This window comes from Molothrus ater, chromosome 3 (genome assembly GCF_012460135.2).
Source record: "Molothrus ater isolate BHLD 08-10-18 breed brown headed cowbird chromosome 3, BPBGC_Mater_1.1, whole genome shotgun sequence".
Lineage (NCBI taxonomy): Eukaryota > Metazoa > Chordata > Aves > Passeriformes > Icteridae > Molothrus > Molothrus ater.
In genome coordinates, this window is record NC_050480.2 from 98,148,837 (window position 1) to 98,172,007 (window position 23,171).

At 34.8% G+C, this 23,171-nt stretch overlaps 1 protein-coding gene across 1 annotated transcript in view; it reads left to right on the plus strand.

Moving 5' to 3' along the window:
* EYS (eyes shut homolog) overlaps window positions 1-23,171 on the plus strand; it is a 797,164-nt gene that overhangs the window by 80,410 nt on the left and 693,583 nt on the right. Inside the window, exons 7-9 of the mRNA XM_054514337.1 lie at window positions 8,799-8,903; window positions 9,166-9,305; window positions 15,884-16,050. Of these exons, the coding sequence (XP_054370312.1) occupies window positions 8,799-8,903; window positions 9,166-9,305; window positions 15,884-16,050 (412 nt within the window). The remainder of the gene's footprint in view (window positions 1-8,798; window positions 8,904-9,165; window positions 9,306-15,883; window positions 16,051-23,171) is intronic.

Below are 23,171 nucleotides of genomic sequence, written 5' to 3' on the forward strand. Positions count from 1 at the left end.
CCATTTATTGAGCCGGCGGAGGAAGAGCATTAGTTGTAAAATGGTATTATAATTAATTGTCTCCTCTGGTGGCCATTTCTCACCATCATCCAATTTATACAACGGCCACCACTGCGTGCAGTATTTAAGGAGTGTCTTTTTACCTATATTTCTTCCTGGAATCTCCCCCAAGTCTTTCCAATGCTTCAGAATACATCTTAAGGGGGTTTTCATATTTATATCTTTGCTCGGTTGACTCCCCATTGCTATTTTCTGGGTCGGTGTTTCTTATCCCACCAAGTAAATCTCCTTCCCACAAGCACTATATACTAGTTTATCTTAGCACTTCATTCATACAATATCCAAGCGCTTCGTCCTTTTCTGACCTGGCCTCTCGCGAGGGACAGGAACTGCAGAGCCGGACTCCCACTCGCTTCGCAGCCGGGCTGCGTCTCAGACACACTCTCTCATACACGGTGCCAATTCATTCAAACTGTCCTACCTTTCTGTTCTATCAGAATACACTGCTTTACCGTAAGATGTCGCCGGCAGACTGTAAGATACCGATATTGGTCGGCTCCAGGCCGTCACACACTCGCAAAACTGTAAATCAATAGTACGGTTTTGCCGATAATATCACAACAAATTTCAGACAACATAAAAACCACTAAACTCGTCCCTTTGCAAAAATCTTACAGTCAATACATAAAAGCATACAACAGGGTTAAACAAAGGTATAAAACGTATACACTCCTTCCAAGTTCCTCCAAGGGAGTGGAGAAAATTGGACCGAGTCCCGGAATTTAGTTCAGTTCAGATAAAAACAAAAACTGACCACTCTTTTTAACCCTTAAATCACAGTTTCAAACAAACCAACAAGATCAATACAAGAAGAACAAGTGCATCAGAGTCTTGCCTCTTTTTTTCTTACTCTCCTTATTATATTTTTTTTTCTATTTTTTTTTTTCTCTTTTTTTTTTTTTTTTTTTTCTTTTTTTTTTTTCTTTTTTTTCTTTTTTTTTTTTTCCAATTACCAAAAGGTACCCACCAAAGGCATCAATTACTGGTTAGCAAAGACACCAATTACCAAAAGGTACCCACCAAAGGCATCAATTACTGGTTAGCAAAGACACCAATTACCAAAAGGTACCCAAAAATACCAATTAGGGATTCTTTACCAGAGCGTCCTCTGGTTTACCCTCCGGTGGTCACGTCTGACCCCGTGTTCCCACAAAGCGCTTTACCCTAAAACCAATGAACAATGATAAAAAAAAATACCTCTTTAATTTGGAGCAGGAGAAGCAGGAGATGCAGGGAACCCTTCGTCCACCAAAGAGCGCTTGGTCCGAGGGGGAGTCTCTTCTGACAAAAAGTCGTCAGGGGCGCCCAGAGGGTCCCAGCCCCGGACCCAGCGAGGGGACTCCTCAGATCCTGGATCCCCTGCTTCGTCCCATCTGGGTCGCCAGAAATGATGCCGAATTTTGCCCCAAAAGGCGAGAAATTACTGCTTAAAAGACTCAGTCAAATAAGCAGGAGGTATTTTATTACGACGTCGGAGAAATCCTAAAATGGGATTTCTGAATCTTTACAGCAAAAGCGTACCTTTTTATACAGTTTTAGGTTTGGGATTACATCATATTCATGCATATACATATGGGGAGTGGTGTAGGCGGAGCGTGGGCGGGGACTTCTCTTTTGAGGATCTTCTCAGGGGTCGTTCCGGTCGGCCTTCATCATCTTCGAGGAGTCTTCCTCTTTAAACTTTTGAACCTCTCCCCAAATTTGGTCAATTCCCGGTGTAGTTGGCTTAGTCTCCAGGCCTTGGCAAGGGTCTCAGGGTCAATTTGACATGTTGGCCCTAAACGTGCTTTACCCAGCAGTTGTTCTTGACTCTGAAATGCACTGAACTTATCACTGTCTGTCCTTATCTCTTCCCTGTCATTATGTTCCATACCTTACCCAATTTATTGCTCTATGTGATTTCCTAACATTGAATATTTCCCATAACTGCTTTATATTCTATGCTTTAACCCATCATCTCTTGAAAGTAACTGTTTTAGGGGCTTCAAGTGTAGATATAATTATAGCATGTTTAAAATATATAATGCATTGGAAAGATAAATAATGCTATAATGTAGATGTAGTGACTGTTTTCATTTCAAAGCTGATCTCTGTAGCTCTATTTTAGTTCTTTAAAAGACATCAGACTTACATCTTTTAGCTTTGAATATCAAATATCCTCTTTAAAGTATGGATAACCAGGCAAATCCTATACTACTTCCTTTCTTTCAGACACAATGGTCAACATCATTAGCTGGCATAGCCTACTGTATCTCCACTGAAGTTGGAATAATGTTAATCTATGAACTAAATAATCTAGACTTTCTTATGCTATATTTCAACCTTTGTGCTCAATAGTTGTTCTTCCTATTAAAAAAAAAAAAAAAACAAAAAAATGAAAAACAACCCAAGTACATTCTGTTGAAATATGATATACAATACCACTTTGCTAAAGACTTAAAGCATGACTTCAGCTGTGTTAGTGATGTATCTTATAATGTATATTTCTCTTGTCAAATAAACAGACTTCTTGGGCACTTCAAGAACTATCTTTTCTATTGGTCTTGTTTATTTGGGTTTTTTAACCTGAATCACATGAGAAACTTACATTCAGCAGCAACTTATGTACTTTTGTTCTCACTCTGGGACTCTGAATTGCTCAAGTTTTCTTTCCCTGCAATATACTTGCCTCCATTTCTATTTACTGAGATATCTCACTTTGCACATGTGTTCCTTCAAAATATTTGACTTTAGATTTGTTTTCATGATGCCTTTCTCCTCAGCATTTGCCACCAATTTAGTATAAACTCTGTATAGGAGGTTTAATTTACATTTCAGATCAGAACAATTCAGATAAGGACATTAAATAATATTGAATTTACATCAGAGTACTGCATCTGGTCCTATAGTCCTCAGCACAGGAAGGACACAGAGCCAGTATGGAGGGCTGGAACAATTCTCCTGTGAGGAAAGGCTAAGAGGGTTGGGGTTGTTCAGCTTGGAGAAAAGAATCTCTAAACACTTTATTAAGGCATTTCAATATGGCAGCTTACCAAAAACAAAACAAAAAAAAACTGGAGAGGATCTTTTTACAAGGGTCTGTAGCAATGAGAAGGGGTAATGGCTTTAAATTGAAAGACAATATATTTACACTACATATAAGGAAGGAATTTTTCAGAATGAAAGTTGTGAAATGGATGAGGTTGCCCAGAGATGTGATAGATGTCCTATCTCTGGAAGTATTCAAGGCCAAGTCGGAGCAATCTGAGTTAAAGATGTCCCTGCTCATTGCAGGAGGCTTTGACTAAATGATCTTTAAAGGTCTCTTCCAACCCAATCTATTCTATTATCCCACGATGAATCTTTATGTCACCCACCCAAATTTGGACTGTTGCCTCAGTGCACTATTTATCTTTACTCCGGGCTCATAAACTATTATCTTATTCTCAATCCAGAGTCCTTGTATCTAAATATTTAGACCCAATTTGCCAAGGAATATTTTCCAAAACTTAAAAAAGCTCCACCTCCTCTCTGGAACCTAAGAGCGATGTTCAAGTGTCTTACAGAGAGCAGAGGGACCTGCAAGTATGGTGCTTTTTTATCCAGGCTAGGTAGGAATTCTCTTTCTGTAATCTGCCCTCTCTCAGTGGGTATCTCTGTGAATGACTGTTCTGTGTTATTTCATATTTCACTTAGGATGAGTGAAAAAGGATCAAGCTAGATGAAAATTCTGTGTTCCAGGTGTGAAAATTCTTTTGCATATTCTCCTAGTAACCTGTTGCAGTTTTTATATGAACCAGATTTTAATGAGACATATAAAGGGCACTTTGACCAACAACAAAACAAAGAAACAAACAAAACCTTCACAAAAGAATAAGCAAATCTTTGAAAGAAAGGTCTGCAAAAGACTTTGCCAAGAGATGAATCTTTATAGCCAGATTTCCATCTAAATCCTGAATGCAGCTAAGAGAAAGGACAGATAATCTATTAAATGGTCAAAAGTCTAATTACATGTTCCAGAATAATGAGTTCATTTAGGAGCCAAGGATATTAAAATACATCTCAAACAAATTTAAAGACATTCTGTAAAAAGCAACTCAGCTAAAGACTGTGCTTAACCAACAGCTGCAGAAGGACTTTCAGAAAGGACTATTCCTAAGTGCCCTTAAATGATTAGTTGCATTCTAAACCAGGAGAAGGTAAAATTTTAACTGCATATTTTTCATTTGACTGTATAATTCATGCAGTAGTAGACAACTGCACTAAGCCATAAGCTGATTGTGGTCAGTGAAAGTCTTTTCGATCTTTTCAAAAAGCTTTAAATTCAGCTCCATGTAAATAAATTATGATAGCTGGTAAATTTTGAGAATAAGCATAATAATGTTTACTTGAGCTGGAAAATGTTCCTATTATAGTTTGTATCCCCTTAGTCTATGAAGCTTGGACAGTACCTAATGAACCTAGGTGTTTTACTTTGGCTGCTTTACCTATTGGACATGTATGTCTTTATGTTGAAAAGGTTATGTTGCTTTCCCAAAAAAGGAAATAGTTTACTAGAACATTGGCCCATGATATGGTGTAAATATGCCTAACCACTTACACGTAATCAAAATCTAATCAGTACATGATGAGTTCCAGTCTTGGAATTGTTATCTCCAACCCCAATAAATTCTTATTTTCATGAGATAATGGAAACTATCTCCTTTATATGTTAATTAGCAAAGTTGTGTCATTACAATATTCTTCGGTTTCCCTTATTCAATTTTTTTCTCTCAGAAGAATAACTCTTCTTCACAGGGATTTGTGAAACACCATCCTAAAATGAAATACAAAGGAATTTTAGTAGTAAAACAACAGAAAAAATATAATTAAACCTACAAATTTCAACAAAATAAATATTTTTAGATTATTTTTCAAATCCACTGTAGATAAACATGTTCCTTTTGATGCCAGCTGCATCTCCAGGATCCACTTGGGGTCATTTCTCTTTGTCCACTTACACAATTTTTTTCACTGGACTGCAGTTCTATTTTAGATCTTAATTTACATTTTATGGTGGGTCTAAAGTATATTAAATAAAATTTCTTTGTGCTTTTTGTTAGCCTTCAGACCAGTTTTGTCCAGCTAGAGGTCTTCATTCTTTAACTGGGCACTGGTGAGTTGCCTGTTGTTATGGGGTCTCCCATCTCTGATCACTGCAGTGTTCCTCACATCACATCCTGTGTCTCTATTCTTAAGGTCTCTTGTTATGGTACCAGCCCTCTATTTGTATACAGCACTACATTAGGCTAGTAAATGCAATCATAGTTATAACGTCTACTTGGTTTTTTTCATTTAAACCTATGGTTATTCCATGTAAAGATAAAAAAACTAAAGCAAATCAGAAGAAAAAAACTATTGTCAAAATTAGGCCAAGTAAAACATCACTGCAGAAAAGTCTGATGATCCTCAGTTCTTGCAAATTAAGTGCAAAGCTTATGGTCTATTGCTAGAAAAGGCAGAGTTGTTCTGCAGGGCTATGGGGAAAAATCCCTCAGCTTACTTTGAGAATTTATATTGAATTTGCCACCTTTCTTTCTTCTGGTCCCACAGTGCATTTAAAAGATTCCTCACTCTACTGATGTTTTTTCAACAATGTCACATTTTAGTCTTTTTAGAATTCTTTGGTGAATTTTACCCGAATTAGGTTATTTGTGGTTATGTATTTAAATATACATATACAATATAAGTATACAAGTTTATTATCAGGTATAGACATAAGTACACTAATTTATCTGTTTTGTAGCTGGCTGGTATGAACCCCAGAGCTATGCAGTTGTTTTAGCTAATCATGGATTCTAAGCTAACAAATACACAAATGAGAAGCAAGGTATATTCTTTTAGGGTTAGTGTGTTAATGCAATTAAATGTCTCATTCCACCATACACAGACAGTGGAAGTTGGAAGCTGCATAAAAGGAACATGGAGAAATTACATGTGTGTGTATGGATGGAGTTAGAAAAGCAAAAGATAAGATGGAAATTAAAAGAGCAAGAACCAAGGAGGAAAAGAAAGTTTCCTCTAAATATATTGGTAGTAATAGAAAATTAAGGAAAATAATAAAAGAATTTAACTTTTAAGAACACATCCTTAGATAAATAATGTATAAGGTCGTTTACAAAAATAAACAGTGCAACAGTAGTTAATAAGTAGTCTTGAATCAAATTTTTTCCCTCCTCCTAATGTTGTAAAATTTCTTTATTTTCCCCTTTGTTCCTTGGGCCTACTGAACCTATTCCTGACAGAAGAATAACATGCTTAACTGTGCACAAAAATCTTGAGTTCTCTAAGTACTGCATTTCTCAATTACTCAGCCCTTACTCACTATGAAGTGATAATTAGGCATTAAAAGCTAAGTGGATTACTGTGGAGATCTCTCCTGATATCCATTTATCACTTAATCAGACTTTAATACCATAAATTATGCATTTCTCAGCAGTATTCAGATTCCAATAAATTCTATAACAGTTTGAATTTACTAGGTTTTCTTGACCTCATTGTGGCAGGGAAAAGTCATAAAGTTTGCTTAAAGGATACAGCCACTATAAGAATTTCAGATTTATAGCAAAATAATTCTTCAACCCTGTTGGGTTGCACTAATATTTATTCATAAGGGTTTCATGGACAAGACAATTCCATCCTCATGAATAAACATGAAAAAAATTGATCCAAAATACATATTGAGTTGAAGTTTTTTTCTCAGTTTTTTTTTTCCTCCTGATTTTGCCTTCCAAACCTCATTAAGAAAAACAAAACAAATGAAACCCCACAATTCCTACGAGATTGCAATTTCCTTAGCACATCCAGTTGCTTTTGGAATGAAAATATCTATTTATGTGTTAGCCTGCCTCTTTGCTGGCCACTATTACAGGAAAAGAGGCTTTGTAAAATATTCATCGTGATGAAATCTCCCAAGAAATGCAGATGCTTTGAGTTACCATTAGAGTCAATATGAACAGAGCAAATGAGAATCTTGAATATGGAAGGTCAGGTTGCCCATAGTTTTCCATGTAATATTACATATTATAATAATAATAAATAGCAGGAAATATCTAATTTCCGATTTTCCTATGTTCTCTATTATTACATATTATTGACAACATTTTTAACTCAGTAAACTTTATAATTATAATAAATTATAATCTTGGCTATTAAAATATAGATAGATGTTATTAGTGGATGATTTTTAACTGAGAACTGAAAGGATAGAGTAATAGTTAAAAATCCTTAAAAGCATTCTGGTCAACCTTTATGTATAAACATGAAACTGCACTTGTGGTTTAGCACCTGTTGCCCAAAATAGAGATTTTTGGCCAACAAATCACAACATATTCTTGTTTGAATTTACAGAAGTCCATGAGAAGCATTCTTTAGGTCGTAATTTGAGACTCCATTCCAGCATAATAAAAATGAATGAAATTGGCAGAAAATATTGAAGAAGAGACAGTATTTTCTTACCAAATTTTATCCTATTAAGTTGTGTTTTCCTGATGTCTCTAGCTTTAGATCAAAAGGATAGATATTAAAAATTTTAAAACAATTTCATTATTTGAAGTAACTTTATTCCCTTTTTTTTTGACATATGAAGAATTTCAAATAAAATACTAATTTCTGACTTGAAATTTTACAGGATATATTATCTGATTTAAGAAATTATCCACATTTCTTGTATATTCCTTCCAAACATTTTTCTCCTGTACAGCTCTTCTATGTTTTCTGCTTAAGCCATAAACTAACACTGATTACAAACAAGTTGGTGGTAAAAGCATCAGTAATTTACATTTATTGCATTTTCTGAAGTTTTCCTCTTCAAAATATCTCAAAACTCCTGAACCTTCTTCTACCTTTCACAGCAGTAGAGATTTTTCCTCTTTTCCCTATTCTTTATCTTTTCTAAATTTGGAAATTGGCGCCTCTCCCCCTCCCCCCCCCTCCCCACTCCAAATTCCTGCTGTAAAAATAGTAAATAAAAAAAATAATCAAGGAAAGCACACCAATAACAAGGAAAAAAATCAAGAATGTATATACAGAATTCATGAAATTGTTTTCAATACCAAAAAGAACAAGAATAAAAAGTGAAAGTGCTTTGTTTTTGTCAAATCTAGGTGTCTTTCAAGTCTAATGGTAAACCTGATGGTCTTCCTTATTGATTCATATCACATTCCATGAGATCTACATCTCTTCAGTACATTTTTTTTAGAACTGTCCAGTTACAAGTTTAATTATTCTTCCTGCTGGGCTAAAAGCAGTTTTCAGCTAAATGAGAAAGTTGTTCAGTGAATCACACTAAAGGTTACCTCAAATAAATGTGATAAATTTTTCCTAGCCAAAACAGAGCTCAGAAAATGCATAGTGAAATGTAAATAATAGGGCATTACCTCCATTTCAGCTAATTATTTCCAGGGAAAATCCCCCCTCTTCTGCTCTGTATCTCCTTCTGGGTACATCCTAAATTGTTTCAAATGCTGAAAAAGTATTTTTGGTTTGACCTTTTGGAACACTGAAATATATTTTTATATGTATAAGTGGAGCAAAAAAAAAATTGTGCAAACATACACAAAATCTTTAACCAATATCTCAGAGATCTTACTTAAAGGAAGTTATTCTATCAATATTACTAATATATTACTATATTACTACTATATTACTAACACTTACAGTGTTTCCTTAAGAAAGTGATATTAATTCCTAATAATTTCAGGACTTTTTTCTTATTTCAGGAGAATTCTGTGAGGTGCAAATTGACAGCTGTGGTTCCAATTCATGTGAAAATGGAGGAACATGTATTGCCTATGAAGATCATTTTAAGTGCACTTGCCCTATAGGTGAGCCATTGGTAATTTTTTCTAACAAAACAAATAAAATGTCATCCAAATATTTCTGTTAAGAAATAGCACCATAAAAATAGCACTGTATGTCAACAAATGCAGTGAACATTTTTTATGAAGAAAAGCACTTTTTCTCTTTGTTCACAAAATAAAACTGCCAAATAACTCTACTAGAGTGGTGTTAACTGCTAACACCCTGAACAGACATAATGTCAATATTCTGAATGAACTGTGATTAAACATTCTCTTTGTGGTGCAGGTTTTGAAGGTGAAAGATGTGAACTCGATATTGATGCCTGCTTATTCAACAATATAAGCTGTGCCCCAGGAGCAGTGTGTATGGATAAATCTCATGGATTTAATTACACATGTTTATCACCATGTATTGGAAACACAGAGGTAGGATAAAGTGATATATTCCCCCCAGCATTTTTTTGGAAAATCAAACAACTTATTTTAATAGCAGTGAGCTGATGAAGCCTCATTTTGCACTGGTTTCCTAAACACAGTACTCAGTCTTGAAATATTCTCATGCTAATTTTCCTTTTCCTGTGAAACATATGCATTTAAAAGTGCATGATCTGACTAGTCTGGTCACTGTCCAACAAACCATGTAATGTCTGAGCTCTGCCTTTCTTGTTCTTTATAGGTTTTGTCACTGATGTCTCCTTCTGTCCCCTACTTGCTTCTGCTGTATTCTGAAACTTGAAGAACTTTAGGCAAAATCTCTTTGAATTCTTTCATATGTTTAAAAGTTACCAGATAGAGGGCTGATGGTACAGCAATGCACAGAAAGAATTATAGAAGTTTCATTTTCATTACAAACAAAAAATAACAAATTATATTCAACAACAAAAAGGCATGACTAATTACACTGCAATGGGAGATGAAAAGGCTGTTAGAAAAATCCAAATTTGCCCTGCAAGTTACTCTTCAATGCTCACATCATAGGGAAATGAAAATTACTTTTACACTTTCAAAGTTTTGTAGAAGAAATGTATTTGTTGTATCCTTCTCACAATCCTTTATGACCTTTTAAATTGCATTTGGGAAGGATTCATTCATATTAGGGTGGACTGTGAGATTTCGGTATAGGTTAAACCTAAATACTGTTGCACTTTTTATTATGATAGCTATTTTAAAAGCTCTGTACATAATGCTATTTAGCCTTCCAAACCAGTACACAAACATGATAATAAGTGTTTTACAGGCTTTATCAATTCTTTTATTGAAATATATGCACCATAAAAATATACTATGATTAGTAAGTAACATATTTACAAAGAACAATCAATATTTATGTCACCTTCAAGTCCATGAGTGGACACTTATTAGTGAACATGAAATATAGCACTGAAAAACTCACCAGCTCAAAGGTTTATACTTAAATTGTTCAACATCTGGTAAATTTTAACATTTTTATGATTTAAAGTGTCATACTGAGTGCAAATATATTGGCAGGTACACGGCATAGCATCATAATGGTGCATTCATCATTAAGGCTAGTCAGCATGGAAGTGATGGTGTGCCAAGGATGCTGACAGGAGCTAGTAAAACGTTTTACTGTAATATTCACTTAAAATCCCACAGACATATTTAATTTATTCATACAAACATTTCAAAGACTATAATAAATGTCATATGGGAAAAAAGTAATTATATATATACATGTGAATATATATATGTACCAATATACACTTACCATATGAGATGCTTGATTTGGGCATAATGTGAATAATTAGTAGATTTTCTAATGGGAAAAAGAATAGAAAATAAAATAATGGATTTATATACTTGAGTTTACCTGTTTTCTTAGCTTACACGTCATTAAAATGATATAATTTCCTTCTTGGAAAAAACAAAAGGCTGTATTCAAACAAATATTTTAGTGCATTTCTGAAATAGTGTAAACAATAATTTGAAATTAAAGATTAGTATTAGTCAATAAATTTCATAATTCAGCATTTAATTCTTAATTTATTTTTTGTGGATAGAAAATAAGTATACATTTTTGCATCCTTTCATTTATTTACATTTTCAGTGGTATCTCTGTTATGCTGAACTGCTTTAGCTCTGTATTCAGAAAAATAGATTGAAAAGCATGCTACTATTTGTAATATTTTCTTATTGAACAGAAAATAGATCTAATTAAGTGGGGCTCTTCTATCTCTGTATAAATATATAATGATATTAATGCATTAGGGTTTGGTTTTCTCCTTCCCAGCCCAACAAGTAGTGCACTACTTGTTGTGTTGTGCTGCATTTAATTTCTTTTTTTTCAAACAAATATTAAAAAAATTGAGGTGAACAGATTAAGAGGGGATATCTTCCTTTAAAGTTTAAAATTGAATCTTAACTTTTTAATCAAGATAATGCCTGCTTGTTCTGGACCAAGAATTATGAAAGAACTCTAAATAAATAAAAATTTTTTCATCTTTAAATTAGTGACTTCCATCAGGACCAAATTTAGCCATTTTGTGGTATAACACCTTTTCTTCTGTAATATACTCAGGTAGACATGAAGAGGAATTAAAAAAAAAAATCATTTTTTCCATTTGAATACTCAATGCATGCTACAAATTTTAGTGTTTTTTATTAACAGGATCTCATAGAGAATTGATAAGACCACTCATAATAACAAATAACTGTAGTGCAACATGATAGGCCTAAGTAACAGAATCACAGAACTGTAAAACAGCCCAGGTAGGAAGGAATCTCATAAGACCATCTAGTCCAACATTTCATGGAAAAGAAAGCCTTGGTTAGATTATAAATCACATTTTAAAAACCTCCAGTGATGGAGGCACCGCATCCCTGAATAGTTTTACATACCTGTTTATATACACAGGAAAGTCCACCTGTGACCCAAACAATCACAAATGAAGAGGCATCCTAAGAGGTTCTGGGCCCCTCACTTCATTAAAAATATTGAGGTGTCAGAGGGTGTCCAGAAAAAGGCAACAAAGCTGGTGAAGGGTCTGAAAATAAGTCTTATGTGAGGCAGCTCAGGCAAGTGAGGCTGTTTAGGCTGGAAAAAGAGTCTCAGGGGAGACCTTCTCACTCTTTACAACTACATGAAAGGAGGTTGTAGCCATGTGGGGGTCAGCCTCTTCTCCCAGGAAACCAGTGACAGGACAAGAGGACACAGCCTCAAGCTGTGCCAGAGGAGGTTAAGGCTGGATACCAGGGAGAATTTTTCCACAGAAAGGACTGTTAAACTTTGGGCTCCACCACCTCCCTCTGCCCAGGGAGGTGGTGGAGCCACCATCCCTGGAGGTGCTCAAAAAACAAGTGGATGTGAGACTTAATGTTACAGTTTAGCTGACATAGTGGTGTTTGATCAAGTTTCGGATTCAATGATCCTGAACATATTTTTCAGCCTTAATTCTATGATTCTGTGTGTGATTATTTTTAGTGAGTACAGCTACATCTTAAGAATTTTATTGCTTCCCTTAAAACACTTATTTTTCAAGATTCTGTCAACAATCTTAAAAAATCATTGTTTTCTTTAGCTCTTACTATGAAAAATTCTAAAGTGCAGCCATAAACTATGGGAACTGCAAGATATTGACCAATAGTTATTGTTTTTAAAAGGAAATAAGGAATAGGAATTAAAAACTACTTTACAATTATTTTTCATTCTCTTTTCAGTTTTAAGATGTAAACAGACTTGCTTAGCAGACATCAACTTGGTTTGTCAAAAATAATTCCCATATGAGTTAGGAACTAAACCAAATGTGAAAGTTCTTCTCAGAGTCTATCTACACCTTTATAATACTGAAATTTATGGAGCCCCATTTGCATATTTTACTTGAAAATTTTCTCTTTTTATGAGCCATGATCCCATGTTGCATTTGCAGTCAAGACCATAGTTCCAACTTTTTCAATGGAAATATGTATATACTTAGTACATATTTAGTGTTTAGAGGAGCTGCCACTTCCATGTTTGTTCTGGCCCTTATATACAAATTTACAAAGTTTCCTCATCTGTAAAAGTAAGGCCGTTTCTGTTTTCAATATTTTTAAGACAAACATTTTATCTACTTGCTTAGCGTACCACCAGTCTAGGAAAGAATATAGGTCAGATTAAATAAAATTGCACATCTGGAAAAATTTGAATACTCAGGGACAATTGACTGTTCAATAATAAAACCTGAAGACTATAGTAAAATTGTACGCTTGGGGGAAAATACACATATGTGTCTGGTTATTTATCTATGTAAACTGCAGTTTCCTTCAAACTGAAGAGAATTCCATGAAATTTAAGATGAAAGAGGGGTTGGAAATAATGATTACTGCCTTATTTTGAGCATTTGACAACATGTGATACTTAGAGAAGAGACGGACATACAGTTATATCCCTCAATTCCTGCAAAGGAAAGATAGGAGAAGAATAAAATCCTCTAAGGTCTAATTATATTTCCTAGCTGAAATAAAGTCTGCTGGTTGATTTTGGAAGAAAGTGATTCTTACATTTTATCACAACTACATAAAAAGGCAGATTTTTGTTAAAGTACTTGCCGTAGACAGAAGTATGATGGTCAGACTGACAAGAATAGACCTGTTTATGGTCTGTTGAAACATAAGATTTGTATTTAAATACATTCCATAGCTTTCATTTCAATTTAAATCCTTAGATTACACTAACATCTTAAAGGGTGGCACCTGTCTTCACAGTATAAAGTATCAAAATGACATAAGAATAAATTAAACATAATGTGGCAATATTGAAATATTTGTCTTAATTGCCTAAGACTTTTCTGGGTGATTTTCTTGAGTATGAGCTTATTTGACCTATTTGAGCTTTGAGAAAATAGTAAGCATCAGGATAAAATCCAGCAAAAACATAAACACAAAAGTAAGAAAACACATAAAAAGAATAAATAATAACAATTCCCATACCATAGAAGGGGTTTACGTTGAATGCATTTACGTTGAAGTGCATTTTCCTTCAATATGTTGTTATAATGAATAAGCATCCCAGGGTAAATCTAAAATTCAGTACAGGGAGCATAACAAAAATCTCTCCATTTTAAGGTCAATTTAAAACTTAATCAAAGACAAATGAATATTTAAATATTTCTGCCAAGGACTGTTATTATTACAAATCTTAATGACATTTTAAAGAGATTCAGACTCAATCAAACTGAAGTACTAGTGCATTAAGTCATATTCTAGACACCATTTTCTTTAAAAACCAATTGATTAGAAGGAGGAGTCTTAATTGCTTTGGAATGAATATGTAGTTATCTGTCTTCGTACTGGCAAAATTTTCATGGAAATGGAAATGAAAATGAAGCCTAAAAAGTAAAATGAGGAAAGGAGCATTAATTCAGACTTATAATTTTCTGTAATTTTTGAAGAATACAGGAAATACTGATTTAGTAAGTAATATTAGCAATTAAAAGCAAAAAGGAAAAAAGCTGTTCCAGTCTAAATTTATCAATCTTTCAGTATCTGCAAATTGAAAATAAAGCAGCTTCTGATTTTCCCACAGCATAGATGTAATTTATAAACATATGAAGATTCAAGGACAGATTGAATCAGCATTATAATTAAAATGAAAGAAAAAAATCAGTATTTTCCTGATAGACATGTGTTAAGCTAAATTATACAACATAGGAACAATTGCTTTACTCTCTCAATGAAAAAAAACCAGTCTAGTTCATTATTGTCCCTCCTAAAACAAGCACATTTTAAGGGCAGTTGTAAAAATGTTACTGTTAAATTAAAACACAAATGCATTTTGGCGACTAAACAATAAATTGATATATTGATTTAATAACATTCAGTATTTTAGGTCCTTGGAGATGTATCTTTTTAGTATTACAACATAAAAAGAATAAATAACCGTATCTATTACCAATGGCTTATTCCATTAAACTCTTTGGGGGAAAAAAAAAATCCAATAGGTAAAGAAAAACTCTTTATATATGTGGCAGGTTGACCCAGGCTAGATGCCAGGTGCTCATTGAAACCATTCCATCAGTGCCCTCTGCAACTGAACAGGGGAGAGAAAATTGATTATAAGTTGATATAAGGATAGGGACAGATCACTTAATGATTACTATCACATGCAGAAGAGATTTCACTTATGGAAAATAGTTGAATTTATTCCTAACAAAATCAGAGCAGGATAATTAGAAGTAAAACAAAAGCACCTTCCAGCCTTCCGTTCTCCTTCCTGGCTTTAATGTTATTCCCATTTTTTACCTCCTCCTCCCTACAGCGGTGCAGGGATATGAGGAATGGGAGTTATGGTCAGTTCATCACACTTCAGCTTTGCCCCCACTTCCTCCTCAGGGAGAGGAGTCCTTCCCCTTCCACAGTAGGTTCCTTCCCATGGGAGACAGTCCTCCACAAACTTTTCCAGTGTGAGCCCTTCACAAGGGCTATAGTTCTTCCTGATCTGTTACAGTGTGGGTCCCTTCCACAGGATGCAATCCTTCAAGAACAGGCTGATCCATCATGTGTCTCCCATAGGGTTACAACCTTCTTTTGGGCATCTACCTGCTCTCGTGTAGATCTCCTCCAAGGGCTGCAGGTGGATCTCTGCATCCCCATAGCCCTCCATGGGCTGCAGGGGCACAGCTGCCTCACCATGGGCTGCACCAGGGGCTGCAGGGGAATCTCAGCTCTGGGGCCTGGAGCACCTCCTGCCCCTCCTTCTGCTCTGACCTTGGTGTCTGCAGAGCTGTTCCTCTCATGTATTCTCTCTCTGCTCGCTCTTCTCTGGCTGCACTTCTGTGAAATAAGTGTTTTCCTTCTTCTTAATCTGTTACCCCAAGGCTCTACCACCATCATTGAGGGGCTTGACCTCGGCCAGCAGTATGTCCATCCTGGAGCTGGCTGGCATCTGTCAGGCATGGGAGCAGCTTCTGGCAGCTTTTCAGAGAAAACAGCTCAATAGCACTCCCTCCACTACCAGAACTTGACCATAAAACCCAACACAGCATATTTGTAATTCCTATCTTCAGGTATGTGAAAATGGAGGTAGTTGCTTCTACGATGAAGAAAATCAGAGATCTCACTGTATCTGTGCCCTTGGATGGACTGGAAACACATGCCTTGAGAATATTAATGACTGTGAGATAAACCAGTGCCAACATGGAGCCACATGTGAAGATGGAATTAATAAATACAGGTACTAAAATGTTGCTATCTGTGCAAGCCTTCATAAATTGTTTTATGCCATATGAAGATATTTTGACTTTCAGAAAGAATTACAAAAGGTGTTGTTGGTGCACTAATATAATTTTCATGTTAAAAAATGCCATGGAATACAAATTTTCATAAAGAATGCACATAGAGGTGCATTCAGTAAAACTGTGTATTCTGAAGCGTTGTAGGAAGGAATCACAAATATTCCTCTTTGCTGGTCAAAGAAGTTAAACCAGCTATGCAGAATCTCACATGAACAAATAATCTAATTTTTTTAAGTGGCAAACACTTTTTGAGCCTGGACTCTGTCACAAAGTGTCTTACAAAAATTTGAATGATAATTTATTATCATTTCAGTTATTAAAAGAAACATAAATTATGTGTTCTCCTTAGTGAACTGTAACATGCTGAAGTTATTTAAAATGAGATTTTATAAAATATGTTGAAAAAATAAATAGGAAAGGTTTTCTTCAATAAACAGAATTCAACTATCTGACTTGAATTATTTATTTTTCCTCTACAAAATCCAGAATAAATAAAACTTCTCCATAATATCTGTAAATGTATTTTGAAAGACATTATTCTATGCTGTGCCATGCTCTATTTAGAAGCACTGTAATTAGTATGCTTTAATGTTTCTACTTAGAAAAGATTGCAATTGTGCACAAGATAGAAATAGAAGCAATTAAAGATGTCTTCAATTTCAGTTCTGTTTTCAAAGTATCTTTTGTAAAATTAACCGAAATCACTAAACAGGCACACAAATGGTGAAAAATTATTGATTCTCAGTATATCAGAGTTAAAGGAGTTTTTGTCAAAGAATCCTTACAAAGTAAACATCCTTCCTTTTTCCACTTTGCAGGCAACTCTTGTATCAAATTATACTGGACCATATATTGCACCTTATTTAACTGTTAAATCTGTGGCTTTCTTTTCTTTATCAGGAATAGAATTCTGATAGAAGTACAAAGCTATGTTTATGTTACAAAATCCGCTAGCATTTACTGAGAAATTAGTGGTTCTGAAGACATCTGGTAATAAAGAACTTTTGATTTTACTTGTTAATCCAGACTCAGTTTACTCACAGCAAGCACTTAATTCTTACTTTTTCAGTCATTGAAAGACAAATTATATTGACGGATCAGTCTGTTTATCTAAGGAACGGAAAAATACACCATTAAGATCTGAATCTCAGACAGTCAGTTTTCTTAGCAGAGAACTTGACCCCAAAAAACCACAACTGGCTATTTTGTCATGACAAAGTGTAACATGTTTACTCTATAATATCTGCTTTGTTGAGAGAGCGTGGTTGTTTCTCAATGACAGTGAAGCATTTTTTAAAATACCTAAATTATGCCTGCCCTAAAAAGAATGATATTTGCCAAGTTATTGTTAGCAAATGAGACAAAACCAATTTCTCCTTTCCAATACATGATTAAAAAACAAAATATAAGAGAAAATGCTGCATATAAGTGCCTACACCTTTTCTGAAGAGTTTAATTGCATTTCTGTCCTAAAATGAGTATATTTTTTAATCAAAGTATTTATCAGGAGCTGTATTTGATGCAAATTAGTTTCAGGAAGACATAAGAGAACTGTCAGCAGAATATATGGAGAATCAAATTTATAAGTGCCATTAAGAACTCTACAGAGATCCATTTTTATAACTATTACAGCGATTCAAAATCTCTCTGAGTGCAGAAGATAAAGATATGCCAAAATTTTATATATATTAGATTTTATTTACATAAAATTACTATAAAACTCTAGACCTTTCTCCTAGTTAAGAAATCTTAAATTTTAGATTATTAAATTTTGGTCATAATGTATTTTTTTAGTGGTAGCTTGATATATAAAGCTTACACTAGGAAATCATAGAAAATACCCACCTTTGATTCAGGAGCATCCCCCTCCTGTAAGATCTTATTTTGCAAGCCATCATTTTTTTATTTTTCCAGATGGGAAATAAGCTGTCAACTGAAGGAAATGTTTCTAGCTTTTTGTCTCCTTACCATGGCATGTTCTTTTTCTTTTCCCATTTTGAAAAACTGTTCTAGACTGTAGTGTCACCTAGAGGTATATTTATCTATATGCAAAGTATTTCCTTTGAGTTCAGATTGGGGAATTGCTCTAAATGAAGGAGGGGGAGTTTTAAACTTTCATACAGTGTAATTCTCAGCAAGGCTGCATACTAAGATCCTCATAATTACAGTAAGTCTTAAGAGTTTTACTCCTTTGGTTTAGTGAGCCTTTTCTTACAACTAAAGTGGCCCCAATCACAGTGACACAAAACCTGTAATTAATTCAAATTAATTGTTGCACTGCCAGCTGGGTCTGTGCTGTTTGCGATACCATGAAGTAAGTCAATCAGCATGTGTTTAAAATGATAACTTCAAAGAATTGCTGCTCTTGCCACTGGGTTGATGGTGCAGCTGTCAATATGAATCTGGCAGATACCATGCAATAGAGTAATTGCATCCACATGCCAAAAGAATCTCTTGACCTTTGGTTACATATATGTGAGAGAAAAAACAACAGATAAGATTCATTACCTCAGTAAACAGAAAATGTTTCTAGATTACAAAGAAAAGAATAATAATTTTTCTCTTCTAAAGAACCTGCATTGTTTGATTGTGTTCTGCATAGGAGAAGAGAGAGAACTGATTTAATATGCCTCAATGAGAAGCATTTAATGAATAATTAAAATGAGAGAGACCTTTGAGGAGTATAACCTCCTGTTTTGAAATCCAAGCAGAAATTTATTACTCTGATTTTCTCACCCTTGTAAATTTTTTCTTATCAATTTTGGACAACCAAGATCCTAACTGAAATAAGACAATAACAGTAGATACTTTACTATTGTCTATTCAGTGGAAAGGAACAACAGAGTGAAAACACCCAATTTAAAACTCGGTGTAGTTTCCATTACCTGTCCTGTTTCCCATTTCTTCAGTCCAGCGTGTTCAGATGAAGTGTTACATTTATCACAACCCAGAAAAGTCCAGCAAGAAGGACTGAGAATGTTGAAACTATATTGCAGTATTTACCACTGTTTAAAAAGTAATGATGAACTAATATATTTCAAAAATGTATTTTAGTCAATAACTATAGCTCTGACATCAACATTTCATTAGTTTTTATGCAGGAAAATGTCTCATTAAGAAATTAAGTTTGGTGTATGGTAAAACTTGAATTGCCAATACATTCTTCAGTGTTCAGTATTCAAATTTCAGTGCACACAATTAAATAATTAACTAATCTCCATACAAAAGAGTAAAGTGATACATTGTAGAGTAAAATGGTTTAGAATATGAAACACTTTTTTGCATGATGCCAGCAAGATTGTGAAAAGTAAATATAATTTAGGTAATTTCTGAGAATCACAAAATTTAAAGTTCCTATTATTTTATTCATCCTTGACTTTTTCCATTTTCCTCCAGCTGGGTAAATGAAGCTGTTTGATTAGAATATTTTTTTAATCTAATTTTCTTTTTACAAGTTTATTCATACTATACTATATATACAATTTGACTGGAGGACCTAGTTGACAGTGCCATATAAAGTTAGTACTGTGATATACACAGTTTTCTGCAGCAATAATAGGCTTCTTCCACTAGAGAAAGAGAATAAATACTTTTCCTCACTTGTACAACTCCAGAAGATGGGTGAATATATGTCACAAATTCTTAGGGAATACCTATGCAATGAGTTATACAACAGCTTTTCTGTAGAGAATATAGATGCACATAAAAAGTCAAAGTGAAACTAAATAACCTTTTCAACCACTTATGTGTGTGCAGTTCACATTTCAATGGCAAAAAGGGATAATTAATACTGAATAATTGCAGCTAATACACTTGGACAAATACTAATAAACATATATATATATATATATGTATATATATAAAAGAATGATAAATATTAAGAAAATAAAGTAGAGGGATTCCAGGCTTCAGTGCTCCTATATGCCTCTTGTATCAATACAGAAAATAGCAAGGTCATCTCCCAGCACAGGTTACCATAGACATGTCTTCAGTCTGGTCTTTCGTTTTTTGCAGTCATTTTAAAGATTCATTCAATGTACATGATTATTTACTCAATAACCCAAGTCACACTACATCTTTAGTGCAGGCAGCCTGTGGTGATAGCTTGACAGCTTCACTGCCTGGACAAACCAGCACCAGCCAATTTGCCCACATATCTGCTGTTTGAGACCTTTAGTGATAAAAAGTTGGTAGAAATACATTGCATCTCTGCCATAACCATTCTCATTTTAGCAACACATTCCTTCCTAGACTAAATTCCATACCTGTCTTAGCATCTCCACTAAACATTTATTTCACAAGTATATCAAATTACCTTGTGACATTAACAATGTTCAGGCTCTGGAGTAGTAACATACAATCATCTGCATGATATATGTGGGAGCACAGTGATCCTCAAATGACTTGTGTTTGCTACTCACTACTAAAATCCATGTTTGCAGCAAAAGCACTGAGGTATTTGTTTTCTCTTTAAGTAACTCTTACCCTCAAAATTTTGCTGTGGATGAAAGGACATATGTGAAGCTAAGAAAGTATTGTTATTCCCATTAATAATAACACAAAACTTTTTTATATGCTGTTCTCTGGTGCCATGCTTCTGCTTTCACTCTTCTCCATTCTGTAAGGCTGACATTTTAGTTCCCCTTAAGAAAGAAGATGGAGAGGTGTCATTAGCATTTCCTGGTCTCTGCTGGGAGATCTCACACACACACACACCCACACCCCCCAGACAGGCCATCCCAGAGCTGAAGCTGGAGCAGGAGAGGGAGGAGCTACTGACTCCTGCACAAGGAATGACACCCAGACAGACCATGGAGAGACTGAGCCTCTCTGCTGAGGTCATCCCTCTGATAAGGACAAAATGCAAGTTCCCTGAGCTAGAAATATACTTACAAATGGAAATTCTGGTATTGTATATATCTGTATACAATTTTTTTCTTTTATTTATCATAGAGAAACATTCACGCTTTAAAGCAAATAAGACTGAAAATCAATCCATGTCTCAAAACTTCTGATATCATGCTCAGTATTTTAGTACTGCTGAAGATAATAAAAAGAAATTGAATTGTAATAAAAATATAGTAGTAGTAGTAATAGTAGTAATGATAATAATAATGATAATAATAATAATAATAACAACAACACAGCACTTAAGTACACTGTTGTAGGAGATGACCTGTACTAAATTAAAAGACATCTAGGTATAATTTTGCTAGGAAAAACAAAGTGCATTTCATTCTTAGCTGTTATTGATTTCTTCAGACACCAAAGCACTGAAAAATATATTGACATCTGAAAAATTCATGACATCATTGCTTGTAGTATGGAATCAGAAGTATGAAACCTAAACGAGAAGATTCTACATCACATCTGTTTCTGTGTAGCTCTTCTGTGGTCTCTGAAGATAAGCTATACAACTAGTAATAGTCAGGAAAGGACAGAAAATTCTTCATCCTCAAGTTTTTCTTAAGGAGAGCTCTAAGTTAAATTTTCCATTCAATGCTAATGATAATAGCCATATTTTCAAAGAATGATCGAATAGTTACATTTTTACGGTGCACACACTAATTGTTACTGTAAAAAAAAAAAGACAATAAAGTGATTAACTGCACCAGAAAGATTTATATGTCTGGTTGTTTACCATATTATTGGAGATAGATTCAGAAAATGTGCAACTAAAGGTAGCTAAAAGCACACCTGCTTTTAATGTTTATGCATAATGAAATTTTATGCAAGTCAAAATTTATATTTAGTTATACATATAATTGTCTAACACCACCTGCAGCCAAGCCCAATGCAGTCACTCACTCACTCCTGCACCAGCAGGATGGAGAAGAGAATTGGAAGGGTAAAAGTTAGAAAACTCATGGGTTGAGAATAAGACAGTTTAATTGGAAATGCAAAAGCCATGCACACAAGCAAAGCAAAACAAGGAATGAATTCACTGCTTCCCATGGGCATGCAGGTGTTCAGCCATCTCTTGGAGGGTAGGGGCTCATCACACATAACATCTACTTCAGAAGACAAATGCCATGAGTCAAAATGTCCCTCACTTTTTCTTCCTTCCCTCTACTTGATATACTGAGCATGATGTCCCATGGTCAGGAATATCCCTTAGGTCAGTTTGTGTCACCTGTCCAGGCTATGTCTCCTCCCAACCTCCCATGCAGCCCCAACTTCCTCACCAGTGTGGAAGTGCAAAAAGTAGAAAAGGCCTTGGCTCTGTGTCAGCCCTGCTCAGCAATAACGAAAACATCTCTATATTAACAACTCTGTTTCCAGCATAAATCCAAAACAGTGTATTAAGTCCAAGAGAATATGAGTACTAGCCACTGTGAAGATTAACTCTACACCATCCAAAATCAGCACAGTAAAATTGGTATGATATTTTTGTGTACTGCATTCCCTTAAAAATGAGAAACAGAATCAACTTGTGTGAGAAGCTCTCAAGAGAAGGTAGAGATTTCTCATGTACTAAATGACTGAGGCTGGAAGACAGAATACAACAGATATTTATACTTGAGTCATTACTGCAGTAGCAATGGATCTGTAGAGCAAAAATGGTAGTGATGAAGGACTCACAACCACACTGAATGAGTAATGGAGGGCTTACTTCAAGCAAGCTCTATTTTGGTCCATGGACTAAAAGCCCATCAGCAGTTGGTGTCCATTAGCTGTACTCCAAGGCACACAGCTCCTGATTTAGTTTCCATATGTCTACCATAAAAAATGCAGGCACTGTAAACAAGGACAGAAGCAAAGAGCTACATGGGCATTCACTTGTGTTAAAAATAAAGGAGAAAATACTCTTTCTGCCAGATGGATCAGTGGAGAAAATTACTATAATCAAGGCTTCTTTAACTTGCTAGTTCTTTCCATCTTCTGGATGTATTATAGTAAAATTACCTCATGTGTGAGGACACCTCTGGACAGGGGAGGGGAGGGGAGACTCAATCTAAGAATATATTGCCAAGTACAAGGGATTTTCTAATTTTATGAGATGGGGGTCAGCTATGAGATAATTCAGATTTGTTTTCATTCATACAGAAAAAGAAAACAA